This window comes from Melanotaenia boesemani, chromosome 4 (assembly GCF_017639745.1).
Source record: "Melanotaenia boesemani isolate fMelBoe1 chromosome 4, fMelBoe1.pri, whole genome shotgun sequence".
NCBI lineage: Eukaryota > Metazoa > Chordata > Actinopteri > Atheriniformes > Melanotaeniidae > Melanotaenia > Melanotaenia boesemani.
The window spans coordinates 28614052-28634918 of record NC_055685.1 but is presented as its reverse complement, the minus strand read 5'-3'; the positions used below and the strand labels follow the sequence as shown (position 1 = coordinate 28634918).

At 38.6% G+C, this 20867-nt stretch overlaps 2 protein-coding genes across 2 annotated transcripts; one reads left to right on the top strand and one right to left on the bottom strand.

Moving 5' to 3' along the window:
- The first annotated feature begins 7977 nt into the window (after positions 1-7977).
- LOC121637887 (tumor necrosis factor ligand superfamily member 14) lies at positions 7978-10494 on the top strand. The gene is made up of 7 exons (XM_041982233.1): positions 7978-8082; positions 8370-8626; positions 9178-9249; positions 9348-9381; positions 9574-9636; positions 9736-9970; positions 10101-10494. The coding sequence occupies exons 2-7, from the start codon at positions 8429-8431 to the stop codon at positions 10279-10281; spliced, it is 783 nt and encodes a 260-aa protein (XP_041838167.1). The 5' UTR covers positions 7978-8082; positions 8370-8428; the 3' UTR covers positions 10282-10494.
- Positions 10495-17655: 7161 nt separating this feature from the next.
- Positions 17656-19965, bottom strand: LOC121637895. The gene is made up of 3 exons (XM_041982244.1): positions 19444-19965; positions 19282-19321; positions 17656-18969 (listed from the first exon to the last, which is right to left on the bottom strand). Exons 1-3 carry the CDS (start codon positions 19684-19686, stop codon positions 18590-18592), a joined length of 663 nt encoding a protein of 220 aa, XP_041838178.1. The 5' UTR covers positions 19687-19965; the 3' UTR covers positions 17656-18589.
- Between the last annotated feature and the right edge of the window lie 902 nt (positions 19966-20867).

Sequence of the window (20867 nt, the reverse complement as noted above, 5' to 3'; positions counted from 1 at the left end):
ACATGAACACACCAGAAAATTTCGTACAACTTTTACAAAAGCAGAAACATACACACAGAAAAAAACTAGTCATTAAGAGTTTTTAAATAATAACCAAATCAAAAAGACATAACAGCGACCAGATACTAATTCACAGGAAAAATAAAAAAAAACAAATTATCACTTAGTATTAAAACCCACTGACAACTCAGTGACTGTGTCAGCATGCAGAGCATGAGAAACAAGGAGTGATCAGTGATGAAGAGTGATGAGTGAGATCATGCAAATGCGACCACGCCTCTACGGAGGCCAGAGGCAGACCAGGGCCAGAGGCCCGGGCCCCCAGCAGCAGACCCGGAGCACCAACCCAAGCCACCCCACCACGAAGACGACTCCAGCCCCACCCGAAGGGCGGCAGAGGAGAGCCCCAGCAAGAGCCCCCCACGGTCCCGGGGCACAGGTCCCAGTGGGCCAAGATCAGCAGCCGCCGGCCCAGCCAGGGACCAGCTACCCAGGGCAGCCCAAGCAAAGGGCCCCCTTGATATTCTTGAGATTTCATTGTACCCTGCACAGATTCAAGATACCCTGTGGAAAAGCATAAATGCCATAACAAACGATTAAAGGACAACAAGTTAGAACTCTCTTCATACACCTTCCATAGTAATAATTATTACCTGGTTTTAAGGGTGATAGTTTAAATAATTCTGAACAATTTGTAATTTGTAATTTTTGAGCATTAAAGCGTACTACCTATATTTCAATTCCACGAAGTGGTCAATCACTTGACTGTGACTCAGCTTTGAGAAAGTCATGAAGAGTTGTTTCTTGTTTGGCTGTGGTTTGAAGTGACAGGGTCACTTGTTTAGAAGCTACTGGATTTTTTTTCTCTTAAGAAATTATTAAAATCTCAATTAAAATTTGAAGCACTTCAAAAGCTTTGGCACCCTGTATGACAACAAAAAAAATATGTATATATATATATATCAAATTGCGCTGTGTGCTCACTGCTCTCCCGACACAAGGTAGAGCTGCGTGACGTATGTGTAGTTCACCTGCTGCTCGTGCACAGTGACATGCAGTGAGAGAATTTGCCTGTGAGCTTCATCCTCTATTTCGAGTTAATACTCTTGCTACGCGTTTGAGTTGAAATATATATCTTCTCCCGTCTGAATTATCTGAATTGATGTATGATAAATACTTAATATCGAAAATTAATTGTAGCATTTATACTGGAGCACAGCTCATTTATACTGGAGCACATGTCCAATAAATGGGGTCTGGCGACTCCTCGGGTAGGGAAAGTGTCCTTTTCTTGGTGTGTTTCATTTTAGTGTAGTGGACATAGATCTGCTCTGCCTTGCCAAAATGTTCCAGTTTTGTCTGATCTGTCCAAATTACTTTCTCCCAGAAGCTTTGTGGCTGGTTAATATGAATTGTGGCAAATTCCAGTTTCGCTTTTTTTTTTTTTTTTTTTTTTTTTTATTATTATCTCCGCTAAGCCATAGGTTATGTTCTTGGTTTTTTCATATTTAGTTTTGTTTCCAGATTTGTTCATTCCCTTGTGTTCTGTGTTTTCTGTTTCTGGCTTGTTAGTTCACCTAGTCTGATTGCTCACTCACTTCACCTATTTCCTGTTAGTCGTCCTCTTTTACTCAGAGTGAGTGTTGTTGTTTCCCTGTGTTCACTCTGTATCAGTTACCTTGATCTTTGAAATTAAAGCCTGGATAATTGCATTCGTCTGTCTCCTGCCTCATCAGTCCGCGTTTGGGTCCTCACCTTCGCCACCCTGTGACAGAGTGATCTGACCATGGACCCAGATGATCACTGCAGATATGAGAAGGCCTTCAAGGAAATGCACCAGGCCACAAAGGCCTATGATGGCTGAAGTGCAACAGGACGTGGATGTATTATATGAAATAAGCCAGCAAACCAGCTCCAAGTCTATCCATGTTCCTTATGTTGGCGTCCAACCCTCCAGCAATCAGACCACCAACCTCCAACTGGATTATGTCCTGCTTGGTTCTTCAGTCACTCCAGGCAAGCAGAGGCACTCCAGGAGGAGGCAAGGCACAAAACAACATCCAGTCCCAAGGCCCACGTCTCTGGCGCCGCCTCCAGCTCCAAGGCCCACATCTCCGCTGTCCCAGCCCTGGTCCACACTGCCACATCCGGAGAGTCCTGCTTCAAATAGGGTCCTGGGTCGGGACCCTCCTCTGTTGCCTCCTTAGGTTCCTGTCTCCGAGGGGGTCCAAGGTGGTTCCGGGTCAGAATGCTCCTCCATCGCCTCCTGTGGTTCCTGTCTCCGATGGAAACATGTGATTCTGAACAGTCTGCGTTCTCTGAGTGCTGCTAGTTTATATTTTGCTTTCAACAGTGATGTCTTCCTTGGTCTTCCCCATGAAGTGCACTTTGGCTCAAACAGCTACAGATGGTGTGATCTGACACTAAAGTACCTTGACATTGGAGTTCATCTTTAATGTCTTTGGAGGTTGTGGACTATTTGGTTACCATTCGTACTATCTGTGGACCTCAAAGTCCTTAAATCTCCACATTCTGAACTTGTTTGACGGCACAGTGACATCTAACATGAATTTCCCTGCAAAGGGATTAATAAAGTATTTTTCATTTCATTTTTCATTTCATTCATTTCATTTCATTCATTTCATTTCATTCATTTCACTATGTGCTTTTTTTTATTTAAACTTGTCCTGTCCTGCTTTGCTTTGCCAAGAGGAGCTGTATGCATTTAAGGCTTCTCTTGATAATATGATTGGTTCTTTTTTTTTAAATCTCTAAATTTATTTATTTTGAATTATAAAATTTATGCTGGATCTGACCGGAGGGGACAGAAAAACAGCATAATAGTGAACAGAATTAAAAAGGAAAGTAGAAAAAGAAAGAGGAGACAAAACACATAGAAGGCAACAACCCTTTACTCCAAACTAACACAGCCAACTGCTGCACCTGTACAGAAACACAACAGAGAATTTCCTACAGCTTTTACAGAAAGAAAAGTTGACTCTCATCAGAAGCTCCTAAAAAATAACCAAAACAAACAAAGAAACAAACATATATCACAACAACAACAACCAAAATACCAGAAACACACAAAAACTCACAAAAAAGGTAGCTCTTAGTGTATAGACCCACTGGACAACTCATTGAATGTGTCAGCATGGAGGGTATGAGGAATGAGGAGTGATCAGAGATGAGTGTGATCGTGCAAGTGTGACACACCTTAGTTTAATATGTCCCTATGGTCAAATTATTTTCATTTCTATTTTTTGCCAGTTACTCATACTCCTTTTTAGATCCAGCTTTCTCCTCTTTCCCTTCCTCAATTTTCCGTCTTTACTGGCTTTAACACAGCCAACCAATATAAACTTTAGGCTATATAATTCATACATACATACATGACATTTATCTGTATCTGCTGTAAAATTTGTGAATTTGTTACACATGTACCAAGTCTTCTTTATGAAGTAGTATCACACCAGAACAAAGTAAAGCAAATGACCAAAGACAATGGCAAGGTAGTTTGTAGTTTGAGACATACCCGCTTTATCCACCTCAACCTGTTTTCTGTTGTCCGTGTGTTCTTTTTTTTTTAACTAACCAAACAGCTCTGACATATAAGAAACACATAGACATGTTGTATTAATGATGATAGATATGGGAACTGGGAAGAAAATGTGACAAAGGGAATTCTTTTCCTGATGCTGAAGGGAAATTTGTTTTGCAAAAAAGGGAAATAGGTAGTAATATAACTGAAAGTGAGGGGGTGGGGGTAAACCAATAGTTTAGTGATTTGATTGCCACAGACATGTAAATGGCCTGTGTGTAATGTCACTTGTGGATGGACCATTTACTGTATGTTTTTCCCCTAGTGTGTCCCTACATTTCTGTTAAATAGTAAGTATATATTACTTGAGAAAATCTGTAAAATATTAGGACATAAAAGAATTAAGGTATGAGCCAATGTGAAGAGAGTTAATCCACCTATTCCTCCATTTTCTATACCCACGAATTCCAGTGCAGGTTTGCAGGGGCAAACTGGAGCATATCCTAGCAGCTACTAGGCAAGAGACATTGTACACCCTGGAAAGATTTGCAATTGATCAAATATGAGGAATTCTATCAGAAAAATTATTCAAAAACTTTAGACCCAATAATGAATTATTGGGTCTAAAGTTTATTAGTTTGCTAAATTGCAATTTTTCAAGCTAACTTTATTGTTTCTATCTTTTGTATGTTTATCAAAACAATATTTATTTACTATATTCTCACAAGATCCAATAGGCAAATTGGACTTAATATAAAACTGATTTGGGGTATTTACCTTTAATAGATTTTAGTTGATATAACCTAAACTAAAAAAGGATGAAACGTTAAGACATGTCTTGTGGGTTAATTAATCCACATATACATATACATATACATATACGTATAAATGCACATATACCTTTCCTTATGGAAAGGTATGTGGTTTGTGTGGTTTGTTGCCACAACATCCCCCACTGCTAAAGCGGTTCTGTGAACCTGAGCCAGTCGTCATCAGTTATCGTTACTGACCCATGTTAAAGAGAATGCTGATATTTAAGCATACAGGAAGTGAACAAAACATAACCACTTCTATAAAGTTGTTAAAGCCCCACTGAAATAAAAGCACAAGCCAGCTGGTGTTTTTGTCTGGAAAGTTTTTGTAATGTGCCAGAAAAGGTTATGTGGTAAAATGTACTATGGCATTTCTGGTCTGTATGTACAAAGCATATGCTGTTATTATGACATATGTATAGCAGGTTGTTTCTTTAAAGTGATGAATGACAGAGTTGAAATGATCCACTACAGATATGTAAGCTTTGAGATTGAATGGTAAATGTTCAATTCACCATTCATCTATTTATATGATCTTAAACAACATGGACTGTGTCTGCACATGTGTTTAAATTAAAGCTGCAGTGTGTCTCTAAATAATTTTCAAAATCTAGGACCATGGTCCTCAGGCAAAAAGGGTGGAGTGCTTTCTCCAGGTTGGGAATGAGGTCCTGCCCCAACTGATAGAGTTCACATGTCTCAGGACCTTGTTGACAAGTGAGGAAAGGATGGAGCGGGAGATTGACAGGCCGATCGGTGCGGCATCTGCAGTGATGCAGACTCTGCATCGGTCTGTCGTGGTGAAGAGGGAGCTGAGCCAAAAGGCAAAGCTCTCATTTACCGACTGATCTACGTTCCTACCCTCACCTATGGTCACTAGCTGTGGGTAGTGACGGAAAGAACAAGATCGCGAATACAAGCAGCCTAAATGAGTTTTCTCTGCAGGGTGGCCGGGCTCTCCCTCAGAGATAGGGTGAAAAGCTTGGTGATCCAGGAGGGGCTCAGAGTAGATTTGCTGCTTCTCTGCATTGAGAGGAGCCAGATGAGGTGGATTGGGCATCTGGTCAGGATGCCTCCTGGACGCCTCCCTGGTGTGGTGCTCTGGGCACGTCCCACCGGAAGGAGGTCCCAGGGAAGATCCAGGACATGCTGGATGGACTACATCTGTCGGCTAGCCTCGGAATGCCTCAGGATCCCTCCAGATGAGCTGGGGAATGTGGCCGGGGTGAGGAAAGTCTGGGTTTCCCTACTTCAGAAAATGGATGGATGGACGGATGGATGGATGGATGAACTACAATGAAGTGGATTGACTTGGATTGTGTCTGTAAAAGTGGCTTGAAGTGCCATGAAATGGTGCTTCCCATAACATAACTGATCTGAAATTAAATAAATTTTATAACATTAAAATAACACTATAAATGGTGAGGGTTAAGGTACAATATAGAACAAGATACCATCTTTTACAATGCAAAGAAATAACCCAAAAACTCATAACAATATAAATACAATGTGACTTGTTTTCTAATAACCTGACCATTTTTAATTGCTTAAATAGCCAGGGTATATGTAAAATATATAAACACTGAAAATAAGTTAATAAATAAAAAAAGATATATAAACTTTGAAAACCACAACAACAAAATACTAATCAAATTAAACAGCTAAACAGATGCATAATTTTTAAACGACAGTAATGGTTTTAATGGCTTTATGATTTTCTAAATTCATGAAAAAAAAAATGTTTTGGTTCGTAACCTAAAAATTTACATTTATAAGTACTGGATTTTGCCTGTATAATTAGCATTTTAAGAAAAGACGTGCTGTTTCAGGTCTCACAAGACATAATGAACAGGAAATATCAATGTTCTTTGCTTGACGGGAGAAATTTTATGTAAAATTTTATAAGAGATTTCTTTTGCTTTGTTTGTAGTGATATATTTAAAGGGCAAGAGCCAGGCTTCTGTCCAGGGAATATTATTGCAGAATTGGGCCCAATGGGAAATAACATGGTTTTGTTGCTATTTGCTTCTGAAATAAATTAGGTATTGGGCTGGAAGCACTTTTTCTCTGACCGTCAAGGGTCCTGGCCAATCAGCGAGGCTGATTTTATTCTTTATCCTGCTTATTTTTCTTTCTTTTTTTTTGTCTGAATTCCCCACGCAATTGATCCTAGTCCCCTGGACTATCCTGGTGTGAATGAGTTCTTATAAGCAAAATGTCTTGAACATTTTCTCACATAGTCTATAGAAATATAATGTCAAACATAGTTTAGTCAGTAACTCAATTCTCCTCGATGGCAATGTTTAATATGTTTTGGACTTTCAAAAACATATTAGGGGACACTATAACTCAAGTAAATTGGATATTTAAATGATCAACTATGCAATAACTCTGACTTTTGGGGTTCTACCTTTTGTCTTGTTCTCACTGCGTTCAAAAAGCAGGAACCACAGAAACAACACTCGAACCCACCTATACAGCAGATTTTCATTTGTCCTCCCCGCATCCTTATCTGCACTAAACACAATGTTCGGATATTCTGTATGTGTGTGTATGCTTGTGTGGTGTGTGGCTGAAGTAGACATTTAGACTGTGTGGGCAGTAAAAAGTCAGAGTGAGTTGTATAGTTTCACCATATGGAGTTTATCATGTCAAACTGCCACCTCCTACAACGAAGCTAAAGAAAACTGACAAGGTTCACATAATGTTACACACAAAACGAATGACTCATCAGATCCTTAATTATTTTCACATCTGCATTACCTTTCACAAAGCATTTAACAGCAGGTCAAAACACACAAAGACACTTACAGAAAGAATTATTTACCAAAGTTTACTGTCTGTTTTTTTTTATTTTAGCATGTTCTGCTCAGCTGTCCACACTGTAAAGAGGAAACACTGGTATAAAGACGCAAGAACAATAAATCATTCTCATCAAAGCTATGATGGAAAAAGGAAGATAACTCAAAATGAAGCAACTCTTGAACAGAACAATGACTGTAAATGGGAGGAAACACACAAAAGAAATGTTGCATCACTGTCTGCAACTCAGTCATCTGAAAATCACAGCAGGTTACTTCTGATTAAACAAGCATTGTGGTTTTGTTGGCAATAGTGATAACAGCAAAAGTGTTTCAGATGAGACACTTTTCAAACATAATACAAAAAAGCCCTGGTGTCTAAGTGTGGGAAGAGAGAAACATCACTTTTTTCTGCTGAAGCAAAGGTGATCAGCACTGTGGATGCAGGGCTGCAGTAGCATTTAGGTTTAGGAGCTGTATATGCTTTTGGCAACATTAGCCAAAAGCAGTAGCTTAGCTAGTCAAAGAGACAGCAAATTGTTTAGAAACTAAAAAAAAGAACAAACTAAAAATTAAACAGCTGCAGAAAGGGATTCAAGAATATTAAATGAAATAAAATAAAGTGAAAGTGTAAAAAAAAAGAAAAGAAATTGAAGGAGAGAGAAACTGAAGTGAGAGAAAAGGAAGTGTCAGCTATTGGGTGATAACTATATTCAACAGGGAGTGTCCCTTACACTAAACACACGCACACATCCTCTCTCTCTCTCTCTCTTCTGTCTTTCTGTGTGTCTCTTACTCATGTCATCTTCATTTCCTCCTTAGCTTTGCTTCAAAAGCAATATTTGTGACACTTGACAGCTGGCAAGAGTAAGAGCGACTCAGTGCTGCTGGATGGTTGACTGAGCTGTGGGGAAACATTTAAATTCAGGTAATTCTTCTTTAAGTACCTTGAGGATGATATGAAACATATGTAAGCATGTTCTTTTGTTTCTTTGGACCTGTTGCTGCTGTCTTTTCTTTTGAAAGTCCTGCTTGAAATAGTCGGGGTGTGAAGAAATCACCTTGTTTCCCAGAAGCTGGTTACATTACATGTGTCTACTGTAAATAAGGCACCCAAGACTTCTGAAGCAAATTTGATATCTTTTTGTTATTCATCTCTCACATTTCTATTCCCTGGTTGGTTGCTTTGCTTAAATTCAGCCTTTTCTCTTTCAGTATTCACACTCCTTTGGCCTTAAGCCCTTACATCTCAAGAGGTGCTGTGACCTAGTGGGATGTCGCAGGGCGGTGCTGATACCTGCCCCCAGGTGTTTGTGGTTGACAGCCAAGTTAGCCACATCGCTATCCCCAGTGTAAGGAAATCAAGATGGGCCAAAGATGGTTGGAAGTTTATTCTCTTACTGGTGGGATTTTCCATGCTGGGAATGATTACTGAGGGGGTTTTAATCTACAATCTTTACAAAAAAACTGAGGTAAGAGTGATGTCTCGATCTAATGTGTGTGTTAAATTTATCTGCTTGCTTGAGTGAAGTTTCAGTGCTTGGAGTGAATGTAAATTCTTTTGCTGCTGAATTTCCCTATTTTCCTCTACGTCACATGTTGATATGTTAGTGTATTGGTCTGTAAGAGGGTCATCACTTGCTGTTTGAGTTGCTGGTCACTAATGACAAATCTGTCAGCTAGGCTCTGTCTCTACTTCTACTTCCCTTTCCTTTCTCTCTCAAGTACAAACACACAATGTTAACTTCACTTTTTCTAAGGTGGTTTCATAATGCTGGTGTTTTTTTTACACACCTGGCTGTTTCATGTTACGCTACCTATGTATTATGTAATATATACTATAGTTAAAATTACGTGTTTTTGTTTGGATTTAAAAAGCTAATAGCAAAGATACTGTCTTAAGCTGGTATTTACATGTTGCTTGTCATTCTTACTAAACCTTTAGTACTTTTAAACCCAGACCAATATTTTTATACATTACTCACATCCGATTTCTTTCACACTTTTTTTCCCTTCTCATCAGGTATTTAATCTTTGTGGGACTCACCCTCTTTGCCACAACTTGTCCAATGCTTCACCACTTGGGAAAAATGAGGTAAAGTGTGCACAATATATACATATATGAATGCATGGAGTTGCACATGCCTGCATCAGAGCTTCAGCTTTTAACCTCCCCCACTTTGTTTTTTTCAGGATGGCACTATATCAAAGCAAGTAGGATCTAAAGGTGGGTATGACTTACTCTCTCTCACTCTAATATGTTCTCCTCAAGTTCTACATATATGGCTTCCTTTTGCGTAAAGCCATAAAAACAGGACGGGTAAAATTACCATAACGTAAGCTCTAACGACAGCTCTTCTAATACTTATAAACCACTACCATGATTAACTGACCAATCTGACTCTTCGTTCTTAAACAGAGCACAATTGGATTCCCTCATTGCAGACTCAGACACGACGGAGGCCTTTTGCACACTTGTTCGGTAAGACTCCTCACAACACTTACAATCTGTATATTGTGTGTGTGGTTCTGTGTTTTAATTTCTGTTTAGACAAATCTTTTTTTCTCATTTTCTTCTCAGGCTCCATTCATGTCAGTGGGAAAGACAATGTAGTACTATGGGAAAACGCTGGTGAATCCGTCATTCAAAATATGACCCATGACAAAGGTCTTTTAATAGTCCAGCAGCCAGGTTACTACTACCTCTACTCCAAATTGCAATTAGAATTTGTTAGGAACTGCTCACTTACTGAACACAAGGTCATGAGAAACACCAGTGCCTACGGCAAACCTATGGAACTCATGAAGTCAAAAAAGTGAGTGATTTTACTGTTCTCTACTTCCTTCCTGCATTTCACCCCGCTTCTTGTTATAGATATATTTATTTGTGCTCCACCCGTATAATGTCAGAGTTTTTTTGTGACGCTTCTGGTATGTTTCTTCTAGCAATCACTGCGGGAACACGAATGGACCAAGTAAAGAGAGGAAAGATCTGTTGAGCAGTTTCCTGGCTGGGATTTTTGAGCTGCAGCAAGGGGATAGGATTTTTGTCACACTGGACAAAATACAGAGCATGCGTCTTGGACGTAATGAAAACTTCATAGGGGCCTTTATGATATCTCCATAGAAAAATATAGAAATGTATCTGGTTCACTTTGCTGGGCATGCTCTGTGTTTTTGTGTACAAAACACAAATTTTAATACTGTACATGATGAATGAATTTCAGAATTATATAAAACAACAAGTAGTTGTGATCAGATGTACCTGATATTCAGGTAATACAATGTTAACTGTTATTTTAGCACATATTTTATTATTGGAATAAAATGTTGTTTCTTATTCAACAAAATGTGGAGCATCATCTGTTTCAGGGTCAAGACAGACAAAAGGACAGATGACAAGCTCAGAAAAGGTTTTTGGTAGACAGCGATGCAACTTGGCAGTTGTTCTTTTTTTTTTTTTTTTTTTTTTTTTCAATTACTGTTTGGAACCAGCTTCAATACAATAAGGACTCCAAACAAACCACAGAAAACCCACAAAACAAAGCTGCAGGTCTACAGATATCATATGCAACATCTCACATGCTTCTAAAGCAGTGTGTGTGTGTGTGTGTGTGTGAAGAGCAGGATGTGGTTGAGTAGGAGTTGAGAAATGATGGAAGGGGAGGAGGGACTTAAAGAGTAGATATGCTTTCTTTTGCTGACTCAGCTCTTCTCACACTTTACAAAAGACAGTTTCACAGAAGGTGCAGTGTTTCAAATGAAAGAAAAAAAATATATATCAGAGGTATAGATAGAGATCGAGGTTTGGCAAACTATGACACCTTCAGCCTTACAAAAAGTGAAGGATAATAATAGAAGTGAGAAACATAAGTATGCACAGCACATGAAAACATTTAGACAGGTAAAGCAGCAGGTAACTAAATCTCCACTGAGACAGAGATGTGAGTGGAAAGAATGGCCTCAGAGAAACTTGAAATATTTGGGTCACTTCCTGCCACAAGTTATAGATAAACATCTGTGCATCTCAATGCAACAAACACAAAAAGATGCTCTTGCAAACCTGAGCATGAATTCTTCTGTATGAGTATTATAGCCAGTCAGGTGTTGTTTCTATTTAAAGTCACTTGATTCTTATATTTACATCCATTTCTGAAGCAATCAAATAACTGGCAATTTTAGGTTCATTTGACAGCTGGAGGTATTATGATTACAAGCTCATATTCAAGACATGTTTTCTGCACACAAAAATATTTCGCACGTTTCTAGCTTAAGTGTGACAAGCAGTTTTTTGTCTCTGTGTTAACCCTGTGTTGGACTAGTGACCCTGTCTCTCAACTGACAGCAGATAAAAAACAAAAAAGGCTTAACATATAATCACTTTTAGCATTTCATACCAAAAGCAAATGGCAAAGAAGATAGTTCTGATAGTTTTACTTTCTAAATTATTTGAAAAGATACAATATAGTCACTTAAAGATGTACTCTACAAAATCTTACAGCAGGACGTTAAGGGTTAAAGCACCCAACAGAAAAAAACAAACAAAAAAAAACAACTTTAACTGCACCAAGCAACAACAATACAGTGCTCCTAGTGCTAACAGATTAGCAAGTGATAAAATTTAACTTTTACTACTGATAGACTATATGGTAGTGTGTAAAGCTCCATGTAAAGTGCATAACCCCTTATTGCATGTGAAGTCATTTTTTTTGTGACAGTTCCTATTTTGTTTGGCAGTTTAAAAAAAGACTTGACGCACATTAGGGGGAGCGGGAACAACTTAGCAAATTGCACATGATCTGGATTACAGGAAAACAAAATTAAAAGAAATGACTCACAAGCTGTTTCTGATGTGAGAAAGCAAACCATACACTCATGTCAAACACTACTGACTGACAACTTCTGAGACAGCAAAATCATACCCCACAAATTCCCAAAGAACAAAATAAAGGTAATTCCTAAAGAAGAGCTCTCCTCATTTTGTTTTGTATGTACTAGAATTCCACTGCAGTTTTTTCAGTTAGGGCAACTACTTTATCTATTGAATTACCACCAATAGCAGCACACACTACGCTGCCTCTCTCTGGCACACACACACACACACACACACACACACACACACACACACACACACACACACACACACACACATATATATATATATATATATATATGTATATATATATATATATATATATATTTATATATATACAGTAATTGAATGACATTGTACATATCAGTGGTTCCCTACCTGGGGTCCGGGACCCCCTGAGGGGGTCCTCCAGAGAGCACAGGGGGTCCCTGAGGCTTTGAACATTAAGAGCATTGAGATCAATGTCCACACATTTTCCCTATTTTAAGAAGAGGAAAAAAGTAAATAATATGTTGTTATTTTTCATTTTGGCTCTATGGATGGACAGGACTCAGTCAGAATACAGTATTTATGGTGAGAATCTCACTTTTGAAAGCATAAAACCAGCATTGATTCAGCCCTGGGTTAGGCAGGGGCCCATGGCTTTTTAGTATCTGCACGAAGGGGGTCCCCAAGGAAAGTAGGTTGGGAACCACTGGTATATATGATGCCTTTCCACATGTTATGTGTGTTGTTGTCACTGAAGTACTCCTCAATGCGCTGCTTGTACCTGAGTTTTGCCAGTTGCACTTTTTCTGTTCTTTGTGGGCCCTATAAGCCAGTTTGTCTCCTGCTTTGTAGGTTGCGTCCCGGGCTTTTAGCAAGGACTGAACTGTGCTGCCCACCATAACTTCTGGGAAAACTGTGATAGTCTTTGTGGGCAGGACAGCATCAGTGCAGAAGTGAAAAGACGACATGCATTCCTCCAGATCAGCATCCTCTTTAAAACACTCCCCAGTCTGTGTGCTCAAAGCAGTCAGGTTTGTTCTGAGGAGGAAGCCTTCTCAGACCAAACCTGAATGGTTCTGGTGGTAGGTTTGGTCTTGCAGATCAGAGGTCTGTAGGCAGGGATCAGCTCCACCGAAATATGATCTGACATCCCAAGGTGAGGAGCTGCTGCAGTCTTGAATGCTTCTGAAATGTTACAATACACCTGGTCCAATATATTAAAGTCTCTTGTTGGAAAGTTTATGAATTTGTGGAATTTGGGGAGGACAGATTTTAATTTCATGTGGTTTGTGGTTTTCCATCACCACTCTCTTAAAAAGCTCATGAATAGTATCTAGCTGGCGGATAAAGTATGTGCAAGTGCATCTAGTTTTTTTTTTTCTTTTTGAGTGTTGTAAACACATTCCCTGTTTTAATTCAGTGTGCTATTCTTTAATGAAATTTACAAAACCTTGAAATTAATCAATGCTGACTGCATTTTCTGAAACATTTGCAAAACTGATTTTTAAAGCGCACATTATCTATCCATGTTTATTTATTAGCATGCTAAATGGGATTTCATGATCAAACTAAGCTGTCAGTGCCATAGCTGATCTTTTTCAGCATGGAACTACAGAGTACCAAAAGTCTCAAAAACAAAAATTCTGACAACTTGAACAGGTCGTAGGTCATCCATGAGCCACGATGGTGCAAATGAGTGTACTGCAAAAAAAAACAAAAAAAAAACAATTGCAGCGCAAAATTTCTAAATAAATATTTACAAATAGCAGTTTTCCTTAGTGTGGAAGAAATTTACTTATTATTCTATAATATTAATTAATCATCTTTTTATTACTCACTTCATTTATCATTTCCAAAGAATCCTCATAAAAGCTGGAAAAATCTACCTTTGGTCTTTCTAAGCAGAACGAGCGATGTAACTTCCAAGTTTTCTGATGTTTACTTTAACTTTTTGTTCCAGCAGGTTCTTCACCAGAACTCTGTTCTTAATTTCTTCCATACAGGGTTGCTTGCTGTGTTGTGTGCATCACAGGGGTGATGCCAGAGCAGGCGACTTTAGGGTTCAATCGTACAAGAATTTGACTGTCTTATAATAATTTGTCTTTTCTAAATTACAGGAACAAGCATATGCAATAATACATATTTGACATGTTTCTGTTGGTATGTGCATATATGTACTGTCCTGTGAATGGTTTGAGTAAAAGTCAGTTATTTGTTTTGAAATGCTTGTGTTTATCCACAACTGTCATTCATGAAGCTGGTGAACTTTGGTAACACAGACACAGTTCTAAAGATCGGATGGTAAGCCAGTTTTGAACTCATTTTGGGTTGCTGACCGTGGCATGCACTATTACTATTGTCTGTCTCACTCCACCGTCTCTCTCATGACGTCGTCCTCCGCCTCTTTTGTCTCCCTTGGCTCTTCTGCTTCCTCCTCCATCCCTATTTGTCCTCATCCTCTCTCCCTCTCGCTCACTCACTCCTCTGCCTCATCTTTCACATTCTCTGCCTTACGTGTTGACAACTCTCCACCTCCTCCTGACGTACACGGGATGAGAAAGTCGGACAAAGGTTGAACTCTGGCCATTTGATATTCTTGTTGGCAGGCCTCCTGGTCTTGAAATAGAGCTCTCCCAAAACTGAGGTGGTGTGCAACTCACTGAAGCCAGATGACTAGATAGTGTTAAAATAAAAAAAATAAAAAAAATCTCAGGGGAAAGCATTAGAAGGCCCAGAGGTTCACAGGCCCATACCACGAGCCCCTGACCACTGACACAGCAGTTAAGGTCACACAGAGGGCTACCTGGATCCACCTCAGCCACTGCAAACGGATCCTTACTCAGGACCTCCCACATTCACAACTACCATAAAAGTAATGTTGCACAGTGAATCAGTATTGTTAGGAATGTAGTATGAGTCTGATACCACAATTTGCCCAAAATATGACTCAGGCAATTATTCTATGAAGCTAATGTTATGAATGTACTGAAGCTGGAGAATCAGTTTTAGCCAGATGTGATGATCTACAAACAGTTTAACATCGAAGAAGAGCTGGAGAGTCACATCTACCCTGTTTCAAGCAGTCATGGAGTTATTTCCATGTAAATAAATTGTATGGTTTTCATGATTGGAAAGATATGATTAATAGAAATGTCACCTAATACTGTTTGTCATCCTGATTTTATGTACTATGTACATTAGTTTCTATTTAACCCATAAAGGCCTGACCCATGAAAAAATGGTAAGAAAAGTCTAATTTCTTTATTTGGCCCATTAACAAAATGTAACAAGAAAATTAACATTTTTTTAGGCGGGGTATCTACCATTTATTACCATGTGATAGTTTAAAAATATTATAATGTGGTTTTCTGCTTCTGGTTATCTATTAGGGGACAGAAGACAAGTATCAGATTGTGTTCAACAGGATTTTAAACAAAGTTTATACCATGAATTGAAGCAAAATGTCTCAGAAACTGTATGTGACAAATATGTCACGTCGGGCTCTTATGGGTTAATTGATTCATTTATATTTTTTGCCAATAGTATTGCCTTATATTAAACAGAGGAAAGAAAAGGCCCTGGAAAAATATCTGATATGCTTCTTCACTATCAGCCCTCTGGAAAGGTGTGTCACTGTATGCATTTGATTGGCAGCAGCTGACAGGATGCCACAGTGTGTGTTTTATGCCATAAGAAAGGAGAGAAAGAGTAAACAAACTTGTGCTGTGGCATTCTGTAGGTGGAAAGAATCCCGATAACGTCTAAGCACACCACAGAGGTAAGTCTGCTTTTTAATGTGTTTTCGTAGTAAAGTGTAAGAAATTACATATATTATAATTATATATATATAATATAATATATATATAATTACAGATATTTCATATCTGTTATAAAAATGAGTTGAAGACTTTTACAGAAAATTAGCCTGCTGTTCAACAGAAAAAAAGTTTTTCATTGTGTGACAAGCTGCTAACTCAGAATACAAAGATCATCACTTCAGGCAGCTTTTGATTCATTGTTCCAAACCAGCATGGAGAGGAAGTAATTGGTCTCATATGAACATATTTTTAAAAGGTTTTTCTAAGCACTGTACTTTAAATCATACATTGTTTACTTCTGTGTTTACTTATCTGCAGTTTTTAATGCATTGCTGCTTTTGCTGAATAGCAACAGCTGAACCATGTGAAAACAAGAATGACTATAAACTGCATCACCCACACAGGCCTATTTATGCAAATCAAATGAAGTCACACTCATTAAAAACTGTCCCTACTGTACTGGAAGAGGTTAACAACACCAAATGAAACCTCTTGCTGTTAAAACCTATAAAAACTAACATGTTTTAGACACAGAAATGATTTACTGTAACCTTCTAAGAGAGCAGTAATCTACATATCCAGCTTAAAGCAAAGCCTTCCTGTTAAACGTAGCTCAGATCCATTCTCTTTTATCTCTGTTTGCTCTAAATACTTCTGTATTCACTAACTAGTCTGCTGTCTGACCATATGTACATTCAATTTGTTTTTAAATAATTTTGTGTGAAAATAGATGCTGGCTGCATGAGAAAATTACAATTTGAAAGAGGTTAGACTGAACGGAAACAGTAAAGTTGTGGGCCGCACAGCTCAGTGCTGACCTGAAACTCAATGTTACACTCCATAAAGCTAATGTGAGCTAAAGATTTGGAGGGTTATGCGGCTGCATAGATGCACCTCAGAGGCAGGATGTCAGGGCTTGACAGATTTGACTTCTGCCAGAGCGATGCAAAAACTAGAAAAAAAAAAAAAAAAAACAAGAAAAAACACAGCTGCCCACATTTTTGGTTTTGCTGTTTTGCAATCAAGACCACTATAAGCCAATACATGAACTTTTCTTCCTTTATGAGAAAAAGTTACACATCCACTGTAAAAGTTGCCTTTTTTAAGAGTGTGATGTAAAATGCACTTTGAAAACTCAAATTTTGAACATGACTTGTGGTTTCTTTCTTTTTTTCTTTTTTTTTTTTTTTGTTTCTTACTTTGCTTGTCTGAGATGGAACTTCTCAGTTCACACTTGCCAACAAATGCATGACGGGTTTCAGTGGGTACCTCACAGAAACTTTCACATTTCATCTTAACCACTTAAATGGAAAGATCTACAGTTAAGTGGATGAAGAGATAACTTTTTCTCATTAGGAAGTTATCTTTGATGTCAGACTAGTATAAAATGCTAGTCTGGCATTGATTTGGGGAAGTATATTCAGTTACACAAAATGTTAATCTCTCCTTTGCCTAATGCAATCTGAGAAAATGTGGAAGTAGTTTAACACGCCACTTCAAAATTGTAAGCAAATTACTTTTTGTAAGGTGCTAAAATGAAAGCGATCATCACATCATGGAAGTAGGAAATACTTTTCTTTTTCACTTCTCATCTGTACTTTGGTTTTATATAGCACATAGAGCGTACGTGCATTTATTTGTGGCCCTGATTTTTTTTCTGTCTATTTTTTTTTTTTTCCTAAACCGCTGTTTGATAAATAAACAGGATGTGATGTGCATCTAGTTCCCGCTTGAACTTTGTGACGAGCGGACTTTTTCCTTACCCATAAACGTTTCATTCCACCTCAGACACCTTTCAATTTCCAAACCAAAACTACATCTGTTTTCCTTATATCCACATTTAATAGGGATGACAATGAAATACATACAGTACATTAAACATTGATCAGTTTGTCCATAGGACTTACATATTTTCTATGAGCAAAATATTTTTGAACCTCCTAAGTCCCATACTGAATGTACTTTGCCCCTAACAAAACAAAGAAATACAAAGATGCTTAACGTATTCTGATATTTTAATTGAAGTTCATGTGAAAGTTGCACTAATTAATGTTACTTATCATTTTCCAGAAGAGAGTAAGTGTCCAATAATGACTACAGTGGTTCTTTGGTACATGAAACCCTTGTTGGGTTGGTGTTGACCCACATAATTTTTCTATACAACTCCATCCCCCATTTATAAATGGAGTTAAATCAGAATTAGAGTCACACTAAACCCAGAGTGTTTTGCACATTCAATAAAAAAAAAAGAAAAAAAAAAACGTAGTGGCATCTACATCACAATACATTTTTCCGTATAAGTATAGCAACATCATTATAAATACTTGTACATAAATAACTGCATATCATCAAATAAATATACTGTAAAACATATAAACATATTTACACATAGAGGTCTGTTTAAAGTCTTTTTCATACCATGTTTAAATGATTATAAATTAAAATTCTCCTGAAATACCACCTTAAAATCTCTAGGTATCTTGCACCTCCAGTTGGAAGGAAACTTCATCATAACTCTAAAAGTGTCATAAGCACCTGCTCTTTTTTCACCATCTTGAGCACTGACATAAAAAACCAAAACAAAAAAACAAAAAAAAAAAACAAAAAAACAAACATACAAAAAAAACAAACAAAAAAAGCAAAACAAAAAAAAAAAAAAAAAAAAAAAAAAAAACAGTGAAGTTCTTCTATTTGCAACCTGAGGTCACAAGCACATGTCCATGTTTTTAACTGAAGTAAACACTTCAAAGTCCACATTAGTCTACAAGGAATATCCCAAAACTTGAGTCAGGCATATCCAGCTTCCAGTTCTGTAGTCCCTCTTCTGGAACAGTCATCTTGATGACCATGCTCTCCCCAAGCAATGGGCTCACAGTCCAGCATTTCTTGCTCACAGATGTTTTATGTGCTGAAAGCTCCACGTCACAAGTCAACTTGTTGGCCACATTGAGGTTGAGGACTCCTGCTTTGCATTTAGCTATGCAGGTGACTTTGAGATTTATGTACATAAAGTAAGACCCCTCCCGCCTTGGCTTCAGGGAAAACTGGTCATTGTTGAATTCATAGTTGCTTCCTAAAGAGGTGCCTTCTCCGTAATGGACTGGAGTCCAGTTCAAAGTGGCATTCAGCAGCTCAACTGGAGGAGAAAGAAAAAAGAAAGTATACTTTAGAAACAGTTTACACAAGATGACGTTATACCACTACGAGCCATGTAATCTGTTTTTCATCTATCTATCTATCTATCTATCTATCTATCTATCTATCTATCTATCTATCTATCTATATATATATATTGTGTTTATAAATTTTATGCATAACTTTTTATTTTATTTATTTATAATTAAGTTGTTTATAAATTTTCTGCATAACTTTTTATTTTATTTATTTATATTTAAGCTGACGTTTAAACTGATGGAAAACTTGTGTTACATGCAAATCAAGTACTTACTTGAAGCTGAAGTGGGCTCCAGATAAGCAAAGTTCTGCATCTGTTGGCAAAAAACAGTAAAGATGGCATGGATTAAAAAGTGAATAAGGCAAACCAGCACAAAACACACATTTTTAATCTAGTTTTATAACAATAATTTTAGTTAATAACACCTGTGCTTACCTTAAACGCTGGAGAAGGTGTGCCCCCTATCAAACTTGCGGTGCCAAATTCAGGCATCTGGAAGGATGGCCGCTGTTGGGACCTCAGCTCCTTCACGACCATCACTCCGGCGACAGCCAGAGCGGCGACTGCGGTAAACAGAAAAATGACTGACGAGACGAGAAACACATCCAGACAGCTTCCACGCCGGCGGTCGCATTTCTGGAGAGACTCGACGTCCACTTCTGTATTTTGTTGTGGCATTAATCCGCTGGAGGGTGTCTGAGCCTTAGGAGAATGCAAGTTGTCAAAGTTGGTGTAGGTCCAATAGTTGGCTTCTCAAACTCCACAAAATGGTCCGTCCGTTTTCTCACAGCTCGGGGCTTGTGGTGGTCCAGCTCTTAGAGTGAATGTTAAGAGTCTAGACACCATGATGGGTTTTATACACGGTAGGTGTACGCAGTTTCAGACAGGAAAAAACGGAAGTCATGGGTTTCCCTGCCTCCTCCTCCACACGCACACACACATACACACACTGCCTTGACTACTTTTACAGGAGGTGAGAACGACAAGCAAACTTTCCGCAGTTTTTGTTGCTATTGCGCAAGTGCTCCTCAGAGGGTGGGACGTGTGTGGAAAGCAAAAGGGAGAGAAAGTGTTCCTCGGGCTTCATCTAAACATATTCTGACACAGTTGAACAGTCTCATCTTCCTCTCGAAACTTTGAAGGCAACACTGAAGTAGATATAGGTGCGACAACAGTCATAACGATGATAAGACATTTAATTTAATTCCCTTATTGAAAGAAGGGGGCGTGAACGTGTGTGGGGTAGAGGTGGAACATTTCTGATTCTGATATCACTGGGAATGCCTCTTCTTCCCTCCACCCCACCCCACACCAACTTTGAGCCCACGGACGAGGTGACAGACGAACTTGTTTGAGGCCAATGCCAGAGAGGCTAATCGGGAGGTTCTAGAGGATTCCGGTGTTGGCCCATAAATGGGCCGGTGTGCTGGTGATGTGGCGGCAAAAAAATAAATAAATAAACTGGGTCAGTGGAGTGGACTAATTACTAGTGATATGCAAATCAATACTGAAATATCTATTCCTCCTATACCAACATTTAAATAACTAAACTTTAAGGATAGGAACTACTTCTTCCGCCATATGCGAAACAAGACGCAGTGTCACTTTGGAGCAGCGCGGTTCACTTCTTGCTTGGTGTTCAGTCTGGCACGTAGTGATGAGTGGAGATATTTAAGCGTCACAAATCGCAGCGATGCATACTTTGATGTGTGTGGAAATCAAACCTCATTAAATGTCTGAGAATCAACATAACACAGAAGCAGAGTTGATGGGGTTATGACGAGGCGAACTAATGACAGAGGAGGAGGACGCGTGCTGCTAGGGCGGCAGGGACAGACGTTAATCCAGACCTTTGCTCT

Bases quoted from the DNA above. Each gene is read 5' to 3' on its own strand.
- LOC121637895 (XM_041982244.1), bottom strand. From the start codon at position 19,686: ATGCCACAACAAAATACAGAAGTGGACGTCGAGTCTCTCCAGAAATGC. The intron at 19,322-19,443 runs GTAAGCACAGGT...TTTTGCCAACAG, and splicing joins CACCTTCTCCAGCGTTTAAG to ATGCAGAACTTTGCTTATCT. The intron at 18,970-19,281 runs GTAAGTACTTGA...TTTCTCCTCCAG, and splicing joins GGAGCCCACTTCAGCTTCAA to TTGAGCTGCTGAATGCCACT.
- LOC121637887 (XM_041982233.1), top strand. From the start codon at position 8,429: ATGTCGCAGGGCGGTGCTGATACCTGCCCCCAGGTGTTTGTGGTTGAC. The intron at 8,627-9,177 runs GTAAGAGTGATG...CCTTCTCATCAG, and splicing joins ATCTTTACAAAAAAACTGAG to GTATTTAATCTTTGTGGGAC. The intron at 9,382-9,573 runs GTGGGTATGACT...GTTCTTAAACAG, and splicing joins AAAGCAAGTAGGATCTAAAG to AGCACAATTGGATTCCCTCA.